Source organism: Neopsephotus bourkii, unplaced genomic scaffold (genome assembly GCF_033783945.1).
Source record: "Neopsephotus bourkii isolate Nb327-2 ecotype Australia unplaced genomic scaffold, CSIRO-AGI_Nbou_v1 NB_952, whole genome shotgun sequence".
Taxonomy (NCBI): Eukaryota; Metazoa; Chordata; class Aves; order Psittaciformes; family Psittacidae; genus Neopsephotus; species Neopsephotus bourkii.
In genome coordinates this window covers 1-20,534 of record NW_026901446.1, presented here as the reverse complement: position 1 = coordinate 20,534, position 20,534 = coordinate 1, and the positions used below count along the sequence as shown (strand labels likewise).

Here is a 20,534-nt window from a genome sequence, read left to right as displayed (position 1 = left end):
GATGGGATTTTTGGTGCTGTTTGTGTAAGTGTTGAACATGTCTGCAGGTGCTGATCTGTGTAGCTACCTGTATACAGGTACAGCATATTATGTCTGTGTGTGTGCCTACTGGGAATACATTCTGGGTTTTGCTGCCTGTTGGACCTGCATGAATGGAGCTGTCAGGCTATGAGAAAAAATTTAACAGAAAAGAAAGGAAAAAATTAAACACCATCATGTAATAAATTTTAAGTATAATGATACTTTCCATACTGTTTATATGCTTACATTTGCTTCAGGGCATTTTTTTGTTTCGTTTTAATGAAACTTTGGTTTTCTTCCAAACTGAAGATAATACTAAGACCAGTCAAATAAGGTTTTGGGTGATATGCACAAAGAAGGTAAGATTGATAATACAGTCCATTTTTTGAATTATGAAAGCCAAAACCATAATGCCTATAAAACTGAAGTATTTTAATACATTGTAACAGTAAGACACACACTGGAAAAGACAAGGTAATTATTTCTTTTTAAGACAGTGTATAACACAGTATATGCAGTGAAATAACATGAAAAATAAACACACCTATTTATACTTTTATGTACCTGTAAACTGCTCATATTTAAGACATCCTGATGTTTCAGAAGTAAGTGGCTGTCCTAACAAATACTGTAACTTTTCCTGAAAAGTCTGTATTGGTGATAAGCTTAATGGCAGGTGACACTCTCTGTTTTTCAGTCTGAAAGTATAAAAAAACCTCATTAATAACAAAGATAAACCCATAGATAATCTAATGAAGGTCTGTTGAATCAGATAAATCTAAGATAAAATAACTAATCTTAACATGCTAGATCCTACTTGAGTCTGGGAATATGAACTTTTGATGCAAAGGATATGCCTTGTTACAATAAACTTCATCAAATAACATAGATAAAAAGATACAGTGTACTAAATCCGAAGCACAAATTTACCTTGAGAATTCATCAGAGTTCTGACAATACAGCTGGTAGGCCATTCCAATTGAAACAGAGAGTTTCCAGTCCCCAAGTCTGTGTGTTAACCACACAGCCTCTGGAATAAGTCCACCAATAAAGAACAAATCAAGAGCATATTCAGCTGTCCACACAGATGAAAGTTTCTGTTCCCTGACAGCTCTGGTAACCAAACAGTGTTGCAGTGGAATAATACGAGGAGATATGTCTGTGACAAAAAAACACCACATTTTAAAGATTAAATACATGTGCATGCTATCAGATGAACTATCTAGAATTCATATGTTCACACTGCTTTTGGAGTTGCTGCAGTGCACATCTGCTCTTTATTAGAGGCACACACTAAAGGGTTTATCTGCAGCAGGGAGATGCAGCTCTGCTATACAACAGTGAGGTCAAAGTAGGCTGCTTAATAACGTGGGATATTCAAACAGGTGCAAAACCCGTGGGTTATTTCTTACTTTAAAGATTTAATCACACTGATGGAACATTTGCAAGTATGCTACCACATGCTCAGGATATTTCAGACAGTACACTTGACATAAATGCCAATGCTGAGTTTTCCAAGCGCTGCTTACTGCAGAAGACAAAAAGTTACAATACATTTTTAAGAAAGAATAGTACATGATTTTAAGAGAGTGTGTCAAGACGAACTCAAGACAAATTTAGTATCTCCTTGTTTCTTGAGGTTTAGATTTGTTTTCTAAGGCTTTACGTTCTGGGTTTCCTGGAGAGGTGCTGACCAACATTAACTCTAAGGAGTTACTTGCTTCTCTTACAGTTTCTGTTTACTGTTCATGCACTGACAATTTTATTCACACTAACTGAACTTAAGCAACACAATTTTTCTAAGACTGTCTCACCATGTACATGGATCTTTGACAAATGCAAGTATTAGAATCAAGGTCACATTTTCTATGTTTTATCTGGAAAACTGTCTGATTAAAACATCTAAAAGACCATGAAGACATACATACTAGTGCATGCTGTAGTACAGAAATGTTATAAATAGTTCATGTATTCAAATGCATGAATACTGCAGAAAATCTAATCAATCAAAATAAGTTAATACAGTAGAGAAATAGCTGGCATTAGACTACTAGAGTACTTACAATACTTCCAACTAACTCTTCATTCCTGTGGACATTAAATTACTTTGAAAATTAACTCTGAAACTAAAAATTTCCTAAAAAGGGAAGTCTTTAAAACAGAATCTCTTGCAGAAAACAGATACACTACCCACTGTGATGAATACTAATTCTCAAAAAAATGCTGAAAAACAGGACCTAAAAGCAACACATAGTACTTGGGTTCAACAAGAAACTAAGTTGACATTCCCACGTGGTCTGATGATATGGTGTCTGAAGCATTCTGGCTTCCAAAAACCACTTTCCTCTGGCTCTTCAGTTTGCGTCACACTGTATCATGAATCCAATTCAACTATTCGTAAAGCACTGCTTTTCTCTCACTTTTGGATCAGTCAGTCAGAGCCACAACTTCAGGCAAAAGTAGTGCATGAACCACAAATTCTAATGTTAATTTAGGCAAAAAACCTAAATTATCCTTTTACCTGAATATCAAATCCAGATCACTAACCTCAAAGCGTTAGGAAAAAAACAAACAAACAAAAAGAATGAAAAAGAACAACAAACTCATGAACTCTAAGAAAAAAAAAACGTAAGTCTATATATTGAGAGGCAGCTCTGAAGGACAAAAGTCTCCAGGAAGATTGAATATTCTTAAAGATGAAGGCGCAGGCCATCACATATGCTGAAAGATGAGCCAACAGGGGAGAAAACCAGCCTGTCTGGACAGAGAGCTCTGACTGGAACTCAGTAAAAAAAAGAGTTGATGACCTTTGGAAAAAGGGGCAGCAAACTCTGGAGGACTACAGGGATGTCATGAGGTTATGCATGGAGAAAATCAGAAGGGCCAAAGCCCAACCAGAACTTACTCTGGCTACTGCTGTAAAAAGCAATAAAAAATGTCTATATAAATAAGGAGCACAAAGGACAATCTCCATCCTTTCTTCTGCAGTGGAGAACAGTGACAAACACTGAAGTACTTGAAGCCTTCTTTGACTCAGTCTTTAATAGTAAGACCAATTGTTCTCAGCATACCCAGACACCTGAGCTAGGAGACAGGGATGGGGACCAGAATTAAGGCCCCATAATTCAAAAGAAAAAGGCTAGCCAGCTGCTCCACCACTTTGGCACACAAAAGTCTCCGGAGATGGACTGGATCCACAATGGATACTGAGAGAGCTGGTGTAATGTTCACTGAGCCACTTTCCAACACATATCTACAGTCCTGGCTAACTGCAGAGGTCCCAGTTGATTGGTGGTTACCAAATGTGACACCCATCTACAAAGAAGGGGTGGAAGGAGGATCCAGGGAATTATAGGTTTGTTACTCTCACCTTGGTGCCAGGAAAGGTTATGGAGCATGTCTGGAGTGCGATCACATGGCATGTACAAGACAAGCAGGTGATCTGGCTTAGGCAGCATGGCTTTATAAAAGGCATGTCCTGCTTGACTAACTGCATCACCTTCTATGACAAGGTGAACCATTTACTGGATGAGAGAAAGGCTGTGGATGTTGTGTACCCAGACCTCAGTAAAGCCTCTGACAGCGTTTCTCACAGCATTTTCTTGGAGAAATTGGCTGCTCATGGCTTGGATGGGTGTATGGTTCAGTGGGTAAAAAAAAAAAGCTGGACAGCTGAGCCCAGAGAGTGGTGGTAAATGAAGCTGGTGGCTGGTCACAACTGATGTTCCCCAGGGCTCAGTACTGGGGCCAGTTCTGTTTACTGTCATTAATGATCTGAACAAGGTTTAGTGGTGGACTTGTCAGTGCTAGGTTAACACTCGGACTTCATGTTCTTAAAAGTTTTTCCAACCTAAATGATTCTATTATTCCATTCTATGGATGACATAATAGTTTGATGTGTGTAACCAAAAATATTTTCAATAATGAGGAGCTGCAAAACATTAATACCATACAGAGGCACACACACTCCTCACCAAAAATTTACAATGAATGGTGGTGAAATAAATCACCAAGTTAAAACATAACAGACAGCACTGATATACATGAAAAGAAAAAAAAAAAAAAGGGTTAAGCACAGCAAGTCAAACTCTTTTAGAGAAAATACCTTGCTTGATGTGAAGCGGACGCAGGATGTCTACATTGTGTGGGGGAAAGATATAGAGCAGCTGATTTGTAAAATAAGCAGCCATGAATCGTGCCATGGACCGAATCACAGCCATAGCAGTTTCAGTATGAACATCTGTTATAGTCCATAGTTCATGCTGAAAATACTTGGTATCTAAAAAAAAACAGACATCAGATTAAAACATTATGGAAAATATTTTAATTTTGAATGCTTCTTGACAAGCTTTCAGGACTTAAAAAAGCTAATTACACGTTATGATTAATATTATAAGACTTCTATACTATGTTGTTAATGACGAGAGCTGGCCTTCTAGTACCTAAATTTAGATCAGTGCTGAGTCAAAAATCTTTAGATTTTGAAATATAGGTATCATACTCTGACTCAGCAGAGAAAAGAAAATATACAAGCACCTGCAAAAGAAAACGAAACACATCAACCGTCAATTCAGGACTGGTGACCAATCTATCACGTTTTATCGTAAGAAAAATGTTAAATCAATATAAAATGAAATCAGACTATTTAATCCTTATTTTTCTTATCCAAAGTCTTTCCTTGAGCACATTTAAATCTAAGATCATTTAATGGGCCATGATTTCACTGTTAGTTACACAATTAAAAGTTGTCTAAACACTATAAGGGCAGCTGACAGAATATCTGAGAATCAGAAAAAGATCTTTAAAGTCACTGAAAACAGACTTCATTCCAGTATAAAGAGAAAAGTGTGCTGCCAAACATGGCTATGATGGCACAGAAACTAGATACTAGATCATTCAAACATTATCAACATACCTTATCACACTTTTATGCAATATAAACATACCAGAAAATTTTTCCATCTGACCCACTGTCAGCTGTGATCGCCTCAGAATCTCTCCTACCAGATGATCACAGAGTCCCTGAGCCTCACACAGGTTATACTGGTACAGGTGGCAAAATAATATTGCAAGATAATATCTACTCTGAAGAAAACATATTCCTTTTCCCCCTGCATTAAAACAGAAAAAAAAAAAAAAAAAACATGAAGACAGACACAGCAGGTTTGAAAATACAACTTCCTCCCTCTCCAGAAACAAATCTATGTAAATATATACTCTGAGAAATAGCAATGAGCACCAGCTACTTTCAGAGACAGGATCCTTCTACAGTCTCTAAGTTACTAGCGAGTTAATGCTCATCCGCAAGTTTTGCTTCTGGATATTTGGCAGTTTTCAAACAATACAGGTTATAATTGTTCCAGGTGAGCTTGAGAGCCTAATCTCCAAAGAAGGAATGCCTAAACCACAATGAAATTGCTTAAACATCCACCATGCTTCCAGTATCCTAAATTCTGCATGAGTTACTCCTTCTTCATTATACTAACCAGCAAAAAGCATTTCTCATGATGTATGGGAATACACTCTGGAATATCTGTTTCAAATCCCCTCCTAAATCAACTCCTGCTATAAATTATCTTGTTTCTCCCTGAACACTAAAGACCAACTTTTTTACAGCTCCTAAGGGAGTTGATTTTTGTCATCTGCTTTTCATTGTCTCCTTCTTGCTCAGAGGTATATTTAGAGATTTTCTGTACCACATACTTCATAATCGTAAGAAAACAGAAATGCACGGAATTTTACCAGGGAACAATCAGGCCTATGTTTTGTCTTGTCTATATTTAAATCCCAGCTTAATTTCATACATATGCATCATTTATGTGTCTTGTCCCCTTTTTTTTGAAGGGCAGAGACCCATAAATAACTATATAAAGTGATTCTACAACTTAACACCTCCAGGGCCAAAAAAGAATGTATCCCTTACCTTTACCCTTGATTTCACAAAGAGATCTTTTCCAAATGTCCAGAGATTCTCTGTATGAGCCTAAAAGGAACTTCTCCTCACCTACAAAGTCACATATATAACAAAAGTGCTACACAGTTAGTTTTACATGTACAAACACACATGCATTTACCTCAGTATCACAGATTTATGAAAAGCACAATGAAATATGTGAGTCTCCAGCAAATTTCTGTTGTCAGAGCTAAGTCTGTGTTGAACATCTGAATGAAGCTGACTTTCAATGCCCCTCCCCTGCCTATCATTTAATTGCTAAATCACTATGGGAAAAAAAAAAAAAAGATGTTATAATCACTCCTACATGGCTTTCAGTAATTAAGTTTGTTTGTTTAGATTAAACAAGGTTATAAACATTAACTATACTTACAAACTTCGGCATTCAACACCTGCAATAGTTTATAATAGTTTATATGGAAAATCTTATGCTTTCATTTTCCCTATGATATGGAAGATATTTTTTCATTATAAAAAGTAGTTATAAAATTATTTAGCAAGTTGAATACATGCACTCTTTTTCAGCGTAGAAGCACTTTCGAACAACAGATCTGAGGACTGTTAACAATTAGAGAAATGAAACGTGTATCTCTCCACTTCTATACTTATTCTGATTTTTAATACATTGGTCAATTCCTGAATACTTTGACAGAAAGGTAACTGTAAAAGAGTAAAGGGGAAAAAAGAAATACCCAACCCGACAACCAAACCAAACCAGACAGCACTACTGCAGAAGAAAAGCCAAGGACAAATTTCCCACTCTATCCTGCTTATTAGCAGCTAGCCAGTGGAGGTACTGACTGGCCCATCAGCGTGTCTGTTACTCTAGCTCATCCATAAACCATACTGTACCTATTTGGCAAACAATGTAAACAAAGAACAGAACAAATGGATAGAAAGCTCCGTGTATTGTTAGGATGAATGAAAGAGACACAAATCAGCTAATGTATGGAGTGACATAGAAAGAGAAGATAAAAATAACGTTTAATAGAGAGAGAGAGAGAGAGAGAGATCAAGAATATGGAGAAGAAACAATTTCTGTGGGAGACATGAATAGGAAGCTAGGCTTATTAGGGTCGAAGGGGAAAGCAAGACAGAGCATAGGACAGTTAAGTGTAGGAAATTAGGCTACAACCATACACCATCTGCAAAATAAAGATACTGGATTAAGTCTAGTACATTGTTATGCTAAATTAGATGCTTAGTTGAGACTGACTACATTTACATACACGACATGCTCATGCCAGTGGTGATCACACAACGTGAACAGGGCTTCTGCACAGAAATTCAGTAAGAGACACACTGTACTGCCCATCTACTTCAGAGGAAATAACACAGTGCAAGAGATCAGAATTCAGATCCTGTGTTCAGATTCTCTAGGACATTATTCAAAGCAAACTAAAGTCACTACAGTCTTCTTACTCTGCTCAAGATTATGATACAATCCACAGATGTATTAGGACATGAAGTACAGAGAGAGAGTTTCAATCAGAATGTTAAGAAAAGTCCTACTCATAACTTTTCTTAAATCTGGTGGTTGTTGACTGTCCTTAAGTTTGACCTAATTTTCCTATTATTCAGTTACCCATGCAACTACCTAATACCTGTAGTTCTTTCCAAAGTACTAACCAGGTACAGAATTAATCTTCAGATGTTGTTCTAAGGTCACGCCTGAAGACTGGAGGGTGGCTTGTATATGACATAAAAGCAATGAGGCAACAGACTCTTCTTCTACATTCTTGTTTACTTTTGTCTTCAGCTGCACCTGATACCAAACCACTTTCTTATACAATAATTGCCATAGAACAATCAACCTGTAGTTAAGAAAATCATCAAAAATTAACAGTTACTTACAAATTTTTTTTTATTTTCTTATGTTCTTCATTATGTATCTCAAAACTAGATTTTATTTTATGCTAGCAACAACTTTCTTGATTTCAATGAGGGGGAAAAAAACTAAACACTTTCTGCCTCAGTTTCTGTATTTTGACCAACAAACATTGATTCTCCTGAAGCTGCATAAAAGCAGCAATCTATGCCAAGCACTGAAACACACCCACAAATACCCCCCTGCTATCTAAAATGTGTGGAAATTAAATAACCTAGATAAACCTCAAAACACACATCAGTGTCTTTACAAACAAGACTGATTAGAAATACAATGAAAGCATAACACAGAAAAACAAAGACAGGGAAACAAAAAACTGCAGAGCATGTTTTTAGGGCTCACAAGTCCTTGATGCCCAGCACAATGCTATTAAGATGTACCAGCTCTGATATGTAATAAGCTTACCAATACAAGCAAATACACATTGCCAGGGACTTGAAAAAGCTCACACAAAACTGCAACGCATCTGCAGCTTCTTCTCTAGCATTACTGCTTTCATTATTTATACACACATACTTAATCAAATTCACAGTGCTCAGTACCTGAAGCTCAATTAATCTAAAGTGTGGATTATCTTCTCAGAGAACACTGAAATTTGCCTAGCAAATTTGCAGTGAGAACAGTATTTTAAGCTTATTAAAGAAATAAATGTTATTGCAGTAAGATTAAACTTGTGAGTTTCTTCTCACAATTTAGGTTCTCAAGGTTCTCAATCTTCTTAGATTCTCAATCTCTGGGAAGGAACAGCTTGCTCCTATGTTAACACACTTGGAGTAATCTGAGTTCTGAAGCAGAAAAACAACACCAGTGATACTAACGTATTTTCCAAATAGTTGGATAGCACACTTCAGTTTAAGTTTCTTTCAATTTTATGTCTCTGCAAAGAACAAATATCTCCACTGTTTTAATAAAGTTTCCACAGAGTGGGGTTTTTATTTTTGCTCCAGGACTCCATATCCATCATCAAGTGGAAACTAAACCATGTCCCTAAGTACATGTCTTTAAATACCTCCAGAGATGGTGACTCTACCACTTCCCTGAGAAGCATGTTTCAGTGCTTGACAACCCTTCCCATGGAGAAATGTTTCATAATACCCAATCTAAACCTTCCCTGGTGCAGCTTGTGGCTGTTACCTCTTGTCCTATCACTTGCCACTTGGAGAAAACACAAACCCTCACATCACTCAATCTCCTTTCAGGTAGCTGGAGAGAGCATAAGGTCCCCTGAGCACTTCTCCACACAAAACAAGCCCAATTCCCTCAGCTGTTCCTCATCACACTTGTGCTCCAGACCCTTCACCAGCTTTGTTGCACTCCTCTGGACCTGCAACAGCACCTCAATGTCTCTCTTGCAGTGAGGGGCCCAGAACTGAACACAGGATGCAAGGTGCAGCCTCACCAGTGCCTGTGCAGGGGGATGATCACCACCCTGGCCCTGCTGCCACATTTGCTGATACAGACCAAGATAACAGTGGCCTTCTTGGCTGCCTGGGCACAGTTGAGCTCTGTCAATCAGCACCCTCAAGTCCTTTTCTGCCGAGCAGCTTTCCACCCACTCTTCCCCAAGCCTGTTGTGCTGCATGGCATTGTTGTGGCCCAAGTGCAGGACCCAGCACTGATCTTTGCTGAGCCTCATACAACTGATCTTGGCCCATTGATGCAATCAGTCCAGGTCAGTCTCTAGAGCCTTCCTACTCTGCAGCAGGTACGTGGTGTGTCGCCCACAGACTTACTGAGGTGGTGCACTCGATCTCCTTGTCCAGATCACTGATAAAAATAATATGCAGAACTGGCCCCAATCCTGAGTCCAGAGGGACACTAGTGACCAGTCACGAACTAGATGTGACACCATTCACCACCACTCTTTGGGCTCGGTCACAAAGCCAGTCTTTTCCCTGGCGAACTGTACACACATCCAAGCCACGAGCAGCCAGCTTCTCCAGAATGCTGTGAGAAACGCTGTCAGAGGCTTTACTGAGGTCTGGGTACACAACATCCACAGCCTTTCTCTCATCCACTAAATGGTCCACCTTGTCACAGAAGGTGACAAGGTTAGTCAAGCAGGATGTGCCTTTTACAAAGTCGTGCTGCCTGGGCTGGACCACCTGCTTGTCCTGTGCATTTTTTTCCCCACGTAAAGATCATTCATACCTTTTTTCTGTTTTTGCGTCATGGTTTACTGCTTGAGGAGGCTCTCTAAGCAGAGATTTCAGTGAGCTGAATTGCTGAGTAGTACTCTCATCAAGAGCTAGGAAAACAGGCACAGTGAGGGAGTCAAGTTCTATGAGACTATTACCATGAGGAGATGAAAAAAATTTCTCATGCTGTAGTACGCACACATTACTCAAAGTGTGAGAAACCATTTTCAAAAGACAGAAACATGCCAGAAGGTTTTTTGAGAACTGATCTTGTTGCTGCATAAGCAGCAGTTTTAAAGTTTGTAGTGTCAGCTTTGCCACATGCTCAATTGGACTGGCTCTTGAATGCCAGCATAAGATTGTTAAAAACTGCTGAAAATATTTTAGGACACAATATATCCAGTGAGTATTCTCTGCAGACTTTTTTAAAGATGCATCCTGGTTTAGCAGAGAGCATTTGACAAACTGAAGAATGTTGAAAAAATGGATAATGCAATTCACTATGTAGTTCAGCATCTTATCTTTCTCTTCGACATTTTTTGAAATCCCTGTCTGCCATGCAGCAAGAAGGTTTTTCTGAATGGAATACAGTTCCACTGATAACTTATCTTTCTCTTCAGTATTGTCTTTTGCATGGATTGTATCAAACACTGATGCAAATTCTAAGCGGCCTTGATCAGCTTTACTAATGAATGAATGGATTCTTTGGCTATAGAAGCTGGAAGGGCTATTGCAAAACTGCTTTTCATCATCCGATTCTTCTTCATAATCCTAAATCAGACAAAAAAACAAAACAAAACGAAAACAAACAACAGTTTAATTCAAGCCTACTGAGAGCAAGCACAGTTCACACGCATCACCACTAGTCAGTCCCACAAATATAATTTTTATTATATTTATTATATATATTAACATGCTGAATTCATTCACAGCAGTTTCATCTAGATCTAGAACTAAATGTGGCTATTTGGAATAGCTGTGCAGAAATAAATTAAATTACCTAACAGTAACAACAAAATTACAAACACAGCAGTAGTTTTTATACCAGGAAGTGAAACCCTGCCTTTTATTAAGCACAGACCATGAGGAACAGTTTTTGCTAGATACCGGTAAGATATAAAATCCATTCAACGAAACCTCAGAAATGTCACCAAACAAATCAAAACCTGAAAGCAAGAAAAAGCGCTGGGAAAGGCTGCACAATGACTTTGATCACAGAAGCCAGAAAGGGGAAAGCTGGGGCTGTTCAGCCTGGAAAAGGCTGTGTGGAGACCTCACAGCACCCTTCGAGTATCTGAAGGGGGCCAACAAGGATGCTGGAGAGATGCTCTTCATCAGGGACTATAGTGATATGACAAGGGGTAATGGCTTTAAACTTTAACAGGGGAGATTTCGGTTGGATATAAGGAAGAAGTTCTTTACTGTGAGTGTGGTGAGGCACTGGAACAGGTTGTCCAAGGAAGCTGAGAATGCTGCATCCCTGGTGGTGTTCAAGGTCAGGCTGGACAGAGCCTTGAGCGAAATGATCTAGTGTGAGGTGCCCCTGCCCATGGCAGGGGGTGGGAACTAGATAATCTTAAGGTCCTTTCCAACCCAGATCATTCTATAATTCTATGAAATTTTGAAACTAATGGAAGAACCATCTAAAAATTCAGGCTTAATATTTTATTTACTAAGGATAGTAATACTGTTGTTGTTATTATACTTTAGAGCCTGAGTATACTTAGTGCTGTAATGTTACATCTTATTATAAAGTTAAAAGTATGAAACAATAAACTCATGTACAAGTAGATTAGTACACGTTTCAAAAACTTAAAACACTGCTATGAGAAATTATGTTTGGAAAGGAAAAAAAACAAGTTTCAGTTGAGAAAAATAACCATATCTCTTTAAAAAGATGAGCATTTTAACCAATACTGAATTAGCTCAAATATACCTAGTAAGAAAAAATATATTTGAAAAAACAACAACAAAAAATCTTTTACATTTTGAATAATTTAAAATCAAATCATATCATCTGCATAGCTTTAAGTGGAAAAAATGCTATTAAGTACCAGTAAATCCATGGTTTTCTCTTTCATTTCTGCTGTGTCCTCTTCAAGGAATTTCGGAATGGTGGAAAAGATGGAACTTTGGTTTTGAGCATGTTTCAAAAGACTAGCTTTTAACGACAACAATGATCGTAAACACAGCAGTCTCCCTTTAGACTAAAAGAAACAACATCATAAAACATATTACCTGTCTCTAGCAAGATCAAACCAGATACTTCCTACACAATACAAGGAAATTGGTTTCCTCTATAAAAAGCTTCAGTTTAAAAGTCCCAGACAGAAAGAGAGAACAGATCAGCAGGCATATGTTGCACAGATAAACTGTCTGACCTTGCTTCAGGAAGGCAGAATTTTCTCAACACCAGACAACTTTACTCTCCTGCATGCTGCAAGAATCTGCTTTCTTGATCACTGAAATGATCTTACAAATTTTGCCAGTATGTAGGACTTTCTTGCCTTCTTACTAGTAACATGTCTTTTCAAGTTGTCAAACGTTTGCCTGCTCTTCTAGCTTATACATGAACGCTATCATTAACTCCCTTCTCCAAAAACCAGAAATACAAACTGAATAGGAAGAGAAGTTGTATTCCATCAGCAAATGAAAATAATTTGAATTTGGCATCTATCAGATCTTATGTGGTTGTCAACAGTTGCAGGACCTCTTTTTCCAAAGGCTTCCCGTCTCTCAAATATAGATCAACTTGAAGAGACAGAATAAAAAACAAATGCTTTAAGCAAGCTCTAATTTACAACCTCAGCTAAGGACCTAGTAGATGCATGCAAAGAGCACCATTGGGACTGTTGCTGATGACACTAAAACAGCAGCAGCGTAATATAAGAAAAGTTTTATAAAATCCTTTCTGAATCATTCTGAAAGGGTAAGTTAGTCAGAGTAGCATAATACCTGTGAGTGATCTGAACGAACTTTATAGATACAGAAAAACCATCTTCCTTTACCATTACACAAAGAACATTTAGTGACAGGTAACACTGACTGCTTTACTACATTTAACTTAAACATACAAAGAAAGGAATAAAATTTCAGGAAAAAGACGTGTATTCATTGTTTCCCAGATCAACACTATTCTCAAAAGAACTCTATAAATAAAAGGAATTCATACAAATATCAAAGTACATAAAAGTGCATAAAAATATCAAAGTATTACGGAGAACATAATGAAGGACTCTGCAGAACACGAAGGACTCTGGAGAACATAGAGAAGGACTATAGAGCCTTGGGATAAGTGGTTAGGGGCTCTGGAGCTCAGCCTGTCTTTTCATCAATTCTCCAGGATACAGGGGAGAACCCTAAAAAGGCTAGGATTGCCTAGGTTAACAAATGGTTAGAAGGGTGGTGCCATAGTCAGGGGTTTGGGTGTCTTGAACACAGGAACTAAGTTTGTAGGCCAGGTCTACTGGAGGCTGGTGAAGCTGCTGCTTGAAGAGTAGTTTGGTTAGGAGGCTTACTAGACTGGTCAAGGAAGCTTTAAGCTAGATGTGTTGGGGGAGGGGAGTATCATTCCATCCCAATGCAACCAGTCAGTTACCAACACCTACAATAAATGCTTGGAGCAATGTAGAGATATTCCAGCTGCTCCAGCCAATGAGTTGGCTTCATTAGGAGCTCGGCTCAGATGCCTCTATACAAACACCCATAGCACGGTGAACAAACAAGAGGAATTAGAGATGTGTGCACATCTACGGGGGTATGATATAACAGGCATCACAGAAACATGGTGGGATGGCTCCTATGACTGGAGTGTTGGAAGGGAAGGTTACAGACTCTTTAGAAAAGACAGGCCCAGCAAATGGGGAGGGGGAATTCCTATTTATGTTGGGGACAGACTGGAGAGTATGGAACTCAGTCTGGGGAGAGGCGAGCAATCAACAGAGAGTTTGCGCATCAGGGTTAAAGGGAGAACAGCGATGGGAGACATTACTGTGGGGATCTGTTACAGACCGCATGATCAAGAGGACTGTGGATGAAGCTCTCAGCAGACAGACAGGAGCAACCTCATGCGTGCAGGCACTTGTTCTCATGGGGGACCTCAACCACCCTGATATCTGTTGGAGGGACTGTACGGCCTAGCACAAGCACTCCAGGAGGTTCCTCAATCGTGTGGAAGACAAGTAAAAGAAAACAAAAAGGCTTAAAACGACTTAGAAATGGCCAAAAATGCCTGAAATCAGGAAAGAGTTGCTTGCGCAAATATTAGTAAGAAAAAGGAAAAAGAACTGCTTAAAAGTGGCTGAAACTTGGCAAAACTACAAATGAAATGGCAAAAAAATGGCTTAAAGTGAGTTTCAAATGGTCAAAACAGGGATGGAAATGGCAAAAACGTGATAGAAAGGGAAATAAATGGCATAATTGGGGTAAGACAATGAAAAAACGGGTTAGAAAAAGTAAAAAATGGCTAAAAAACGGTTGGAAATTGACAAGAATGGGTTAGAAAAGGAAAAAAATGGCTTAAATCGCGTTGGAATTTGACAAAAATGGTTTAGGAAAGGAAATCAAAAAAGTCTAAAACCGACTTAGAAATGGCCAAAAATGGGCTAGAAATAGCCAAAAATGCCTGAAATCAGGAAAGGGATGCGCAAAAATTTGTGAGAAAAGGAAAAAGAACTGCTTAAAAGTGGTTGAAACTTGGCAAAACTACAAATGAAGTGGCCAAAAATGGCTTCAAGTGAGCTTCAAATGGTCCAAACTGGGTTAGAAATTTCAAAAAACGGGTTAGAAAAGGAAATAAATGGCATAATTGGGGTTAGACAATGAAAAAAGGGGTTAGAAAAGGTAAAAACTGGCTAAAAAAGGGTTGGAAATTGACAAAAATGGGTTAGGAAAGGAAAGGAAAGGCTTAAAATGGGTTAGGAATTGACAAAAGTGGTTTAGAAAAGGGGAAAAAAAGGCTTAAAAAGTGTTGGAATTTGACAAAAATTGGTTAGGAAAGGAAATCAAAAACGGCTTAAAACTTGTTAGAAAGGGGCAAAAATGCTTTAGAAGTAGACCAAAAAATGGGTTAGAAATGGCAAAAAAATGGCTGAAAACCAAAAATAATTGGGCAAGCATTAGTAAGAAAAAAGAAAAATATGGCTTAAAACAGGTTGGAAATTGACAAAAATGGGTTAGGAAAGGAAAATTGGCTTATACCGGGATGGAATTTGAGAAAAATAGGTTAGGAAAAGAAAGCAAAAAGGCTTAAAACGACTTAGAAATGGCCAAATATGGGTTAGAAATAGCCAAAAATGCCTGAAATCAAGAAAGAGATGTGCAAAAATTAGTAAGAAAAGGAAAAAGAACTGCTTAAAAGTGGTTGAAACTTGGCAAAACTACAAATGAAATGACAAAAAAATGGCTTAAAGTGAGTTTCAAATGGTCAAAACAGGGATGGAAATGGCAAAAACGTGCTAGAAAAGGAAATAAATGGCATAATTGGGGTTAGACAATGAAAAAAAGGGTTAGAAAATGTAAAAACTGGATAAAAAAGAGTTGAAATTGACAAGAATGGGTTAGAAAAGGAAAGGCTTAAAATGGCTTAGGAATTGACAAAAGTAGTTTAGAAAAGGGAAAATAAAGGCTTAAAAAGTGTTGGAATTTGACAAAAATGGGTTAGGAAAGGAAATCAAAAAAGGATTAAAACTTGTTAGAAAGGGGCAAAATGCTTTAGAAGTAGACCAAAATGGCTTGAAACAGTTTAAAAAGGAAAAAAAGCGTCAGAAATGGCCAAAAGTGGTTTGAGACCGGTTAGAAGCGGGAAAAAAATGGGTTGGAAATTGCCAAAGAAGGCTTAAAGTGGGTTATAAATGGACAAAAATGGGTTAGAAATGGCAAAAAAATGGCTGAAAACCAAAAATAATTGGGCAAGCATTAGTAAGAAAAAGAAAAATATGGCTTAAAACAGGTTGGAAATTGACAAAAATGGGTTAGTAAAGGAAAATTGGCTTATACCGGGATGGAATTTGAGAAAAATAGGTTAGGAAAAGAAAGCAAAAAGGCTTAAAACGACTTAGAAATGGCCAAATACGGGTTAGAAATAGCCAAAAATGCCTGAAATCAAGAAAGAGATGCGCAAACATTAGTAAGAAAAGGAAAAAGAACTGCTTAAAAGTGGTTGAAACTTGGCAAAACTACAAATGAACTGGCAAAAAAATGGCTTAAAGTGAGTTTCAAATGGTCAAAACAGGGATGGAAATGGCAAAAACGTGCTAGAAAAGGAAATAAATGGCATAATTGGGGTTAGACAATGAAAAAACGGGTTAGAAAATGTAAAAACTGGATAAAAAAGAGTTGAAATTGACAAGAATGGGTTAGAAAAGGAAAGGCTTAAAATGGCTTAGGAATTGACAAAAGTAGTTTAGAAAAGGGAAAATAAAGGCTTAAAAAGTGTTGGAATTTGACAAAAATGGGTTAGGAAAGGAAATCAAAAAAGGATTAAAACTTGTTAGAAAGGGGCAAAAATGCTTTAGAAGTAGACCAAAATGGCTTGAAACAGTTTAGAAAGGAAGAAAAAGTGTGAGAAATGGCCAAAAATGGTTTGAGACCGGTTAGAAGCGGGGAAAAAATGGGTTGGAAATGGCCAAAGAAGGCTTAAAGTGGGTTATAAATGGGCAAAAATGGGTTAGAAATGGCAAAAAAACGGCTGCAAACCAGAACTAATTGGGCAAGTATTAGTAAGAAAAGGAAAAATATGGCTTAAAACAGGTTGGAAATTGACAAAAATGGGTAAGGAAAGGAAAAAATGGCTTAAACCGGGTTGGAATTTGACAAAAATAGGTTAGGAAAAGAAAACAAAAAGGCTTAAAACGACTTAGAAATGGCCAAAAATGCCTGAAATCAGGAAAGAGTTGCTTGCGCAAATATTAGTAAGAAAAAGGAAAAAGAACTGCTTAAAAGTGGCTGAAACTTGGCAAAACTACAAATGAAATGGCAAAAAAATGGCTTAAAGTGAGTTTCAAATGGTCAAAACAGGGATGGAAATGGCAAAAACGTGATAGAAGGGAAATAAATGGCATAATTGGGGTAAGACAATGAAAAAACGGGTTAGAAAAAGTAAAAAATGGCTAAAAAACGGTTGGAAATTGACAAGAATGGGTTAGAAAAGGAAAAAAATGGCTTAAATCGCGTTGGAATTTGACAAAAATGGTTTAGGAAAGGAAATCAAAAAAGTCTAAAACCGACTTAGAAATGGCCAAAAATGGGCTAGAAATAGCCAAAAATGCCTGAAATCAGGAAAGGGATGCGCAAAAATTTGTGAGAAAAGGAAAAAGAACTGCTTAAAAGTGGTTGAAACTTGGCAAAACTACAAATGAAGTGGCCAAAAATGGCTTCAAGTGAGCTTCAAATGGTCCAAACTGGGTTAGAAATTTCAAAAAACGGGTTAGAAAAGGAAATAAATGGCATAATTGGGGTTAGACAATGAAAAAAGGGGTTAGAAAAGGTAAAAACTGGCTAAAAAAGGGTTGGAAATTGACAAAAATGGGTTAGGAAAGGAAAGGAAAGGCTTAAAATGGGTTAGGAATTGACAAAAGTGGTTTAGAAAAGGGGAAAAAAAGGCTTAAAAAGTGTTGGAATTTGACAAAAATGGGTTAGGAAAGGAAATCAAAAACGGCTTAAAACTTGTTAGAAAGGGGCAAAAATGCTTTAGAAGTAGACCAAAATGGCTTGAAACAGTTTAGAAAGGAAGAAAAGCGTCAGAAATGGCCAAAAGTGGTTTGAGACCGGTTAGAAGCGGGAAAAAAATGGGTTGGAAATTGCCAAAGAAGGCTTAAAGTGGGTTATAAATGGACAAAAATGGGTTAGAAATGGCAAAAAAATGGCTGAAAACCAAAAATAATTGGGCAAGCATTAGTAAGAAAAAGAAAAATATGGCTTAAAACAGGTTGGAAATTGACAAAAATGGGTTAGTAAAGGAAAATTGGCTTATACCGGGATGGAATTTGAGAAAAATAGGTTAGGAAAAGAAAGCAAAAAGGCTTAAAACGACTTAGAAATGGCCAAATACGGGTTAGAAATAGCCAAAAATGCCTGAAATCAAGAAAGAGATGCGCAAACATTAGTAAGAAAAGGAAAAAGAACTGCTTAAAAGTGGTTGAAACTTGGCAAAACTACAAATGAAATGGCAAAAAAATGGCTTAAAGTGAGTTTCAAATGGTCAAAACAGGGATGGAAATGGCAAAAACGTGCTAGAAAAGGAAATAAATGGCATAATTGGGGTTAGACAATGAAAAAACGGGTTAGAAAATGTAAAAACTGGATAAAAAAGAGTTGAAATTGACAAGAATGGGTTAGAAAAGGAAAGGCTTAAAATGGCTTAGGAATTGACAAAAGTAGTTTAGAAAAGGGAAAATAAAGGCTTAAAAAGTGTTGGAATTTGACAAAAATGGGTTAGGAAAGGAAATCAAAAACGGATTAAAACTTGTTAGAAAGGGGCAAAAATGCTTTAGAAGTAGACCAAAATGGCTTGAAACAGTTTAGAAAGGAAGAAAAAGTGTCAGAAATGGCCAAAAATGGTTTGAGACCGGTTAGAAGCGGGGAAAAAATGGGTTGGAAATGGCCAAAGAAGGCTTAAAGTGGGTTATAAATGGGCAAAAATGGGTTAGAAATGGCAAAAAAAACGGCTGAAAACCAGAACTAATTGGGCAAGTATTAGTAAGAAAAGGAAAAATATGGCTTAAAACAGGTTGGAAATTGACAAAAATGGGTAAGGAAAGGAAAAAATGGCTTAAACCGGGTTGGAATTTGACAAAAATAGGTTAGGAAAAGAAAACAAAAAGGCTTAAAACGAATTAGAAATGGCCAAAAATGCCTGAAATCAGGAAAGAGTTGCTTGCGCAAATATTAGTAAGAAAAAGGAAAAAGAACTGCTTAAAAGTGGCTGAAACTTGGCAAAACTACAAATGAAATGGCAAAAAAATGGCTTAAAGTGAGTTTCAAATGGTCAAAACAGGGATGGAAATGGCAAAAACGTGATAGAAAGGGAAATAAATGGCATAATTGGGGTAAGACAATGAAAAAACGGGTTAGAAAAAGCAAAAAATGGCTAAAAAACGGTTGGAAATTGACAAGAATGGGTTAGAAAAGGAAAAAAATGGCTTAAATCGCGTTGGAATTTGACAAAAATGGTTTAGGAAAGGAAATCAAAAAAGTCTAAAACCGACTTAGAAATGGCCAAAAATGGGCTAGAAATAGCCAAAAATGCCTGAAATCAGGAAAGGGATGAAAGGAAAGGCTTAAAATGGGTTAGGAATTGACAAAAAAGGTTTAGAAAAGGGGAAAAAAAGGCTTAAAAAGCGTTGGAATTTGACAAAAATGGGTTAGGAAAGGAAATCAAAAACGGCTTAAAACTTGTTAGAAAGGGGCAAAAATGCTTTAGAAGTAGACCAAAATGGCTTGAAACAGTTTAGAAAGGAAGAAAAGCGTCAGAAATGGCCAAAAGTGGTTTGAGACCGGTTAGAAGCGGGAAAAAAATGGGTTGGAAATTGCCAAAGAAGGCTTAAAGTGGGTTATAAATGGACAAAAATGGGTTAGAAATGGCAAAAAAATGGCTGAAAACCAAAAATAATTGGGCAAGCATTAGTAAGAAAAAGAAAAATATGGCTTAAAACAGGTTGGAAATTGACAAAAATGGGTTAGTAAAGGAAAATTGGCTTATACCGGGATGGAATTTGAGAAAAATAGGTTAGGAAAAGAAAGCAAAAAGGCTTAAAACGACTTAGAAATGGCCAAATACGGGTTAGAAATAGCCAAAAATGCCTGAAATCAAGAAAGAGATGCGCAAAAATTAGTAAGAAAAGGAAAAAGAACTGCTTAAAAGTGGTTGAAACTTGGCAAAACTACAAATGAACTGGCAAAAAAATGGCTTAAAGTGAGTTTCAAATGGTCAAAACAGGGATGGAAATGGCAAAAACGTGCTAGAAAAGGAAATAAATGGCATAATTGGGGTTAGACAATGAAAAAACGGGTTAGAAAATGTAAAAACTGGATAAAAAAGAGTTGAAATTGACAAGAATGGGTTAGAAAAGGAAAGGCTTAAAATGGCTTAGGAATTGACAAAAGTAGTTTAGAAAAGGGAAAATAAAGGCTTAAAAAGTGTTGGAATTTGACAAAAATGGGTTAGGAAAGGAAATCAAAAAAGGATTAAAACTTGTTAGAAAGGGGCAAAAATGCTTTAGAAGTAGACCAAAATGGCTTGAAACAGTTTAGAAAGGAAGAAAAAGTGTGAGAAATGGCCAAAAATGGTTTGAGACCGGTTAGAAGCGGGGAAAAAATGGGTTGGAAATGGCCAAAGAAGGCTTAAAGTGGGTTATAAATGGGCAAAAATGGGTTAGAAATGGCAAAAAAACGGCTGCAAACCAGAACTAATTGGGCAAGTATTAGTAAGAAAAGGAAAAATATGGCTTAAAACAGGTTGGAAATTGACAAAAATGGGTAAGGAAAGGAAAAAATGGCTTAAACCGGGTTGGAATTTGACAAAAATAGGTTAGGA

At 37.3% G+C, this 20,534-nt stretch overlaps 1 protein-coding gene across 1 annotated transcript in view; it reads right to left on the bottom strand.

The window, feature by feature from the left end:
• Positions 1–12,207, bottom strand: part of LOC133215118 (ciliogenesis and planar polarity effector 1-like) — a gene marked incomplete at its 5' end in the record, with an annotated part of 52,106 nt that extends 39,899 nt beyond the window's left edge. The window contains 8 exons of the mRNA XM_061358880.1: positions 586–719; positions 952–1,180; positions 4,127–4,300; positions 4,968–5,132; positions 5,945–6,025; positions 7,604–7,788; positions 10,014–10,771; positions 12,055–12,207. Of these exons, the coding sequence (XP_061214864.1) occupies positions 586–719; positions 952–1,180; positions 4,127–4,300; positions 4,968–5,132; positions 5,945–6,025; positions 7,604–7,788; positions 10,014–10,771; positions 12,055–12,207 (1,879 nt within the window). The remainder of the gene's footprint in view (positions 1–585; positions 720–951; positions 1,181–4,126; positions 4,301–4,967; positions 5,133–5,944; positions 6,026–7,603; positions 7,789–10,013; positions 10,772–12,054) is intronic.
• Positions 12,208–20,534: the final 8,327 nt, after the last annotated feature.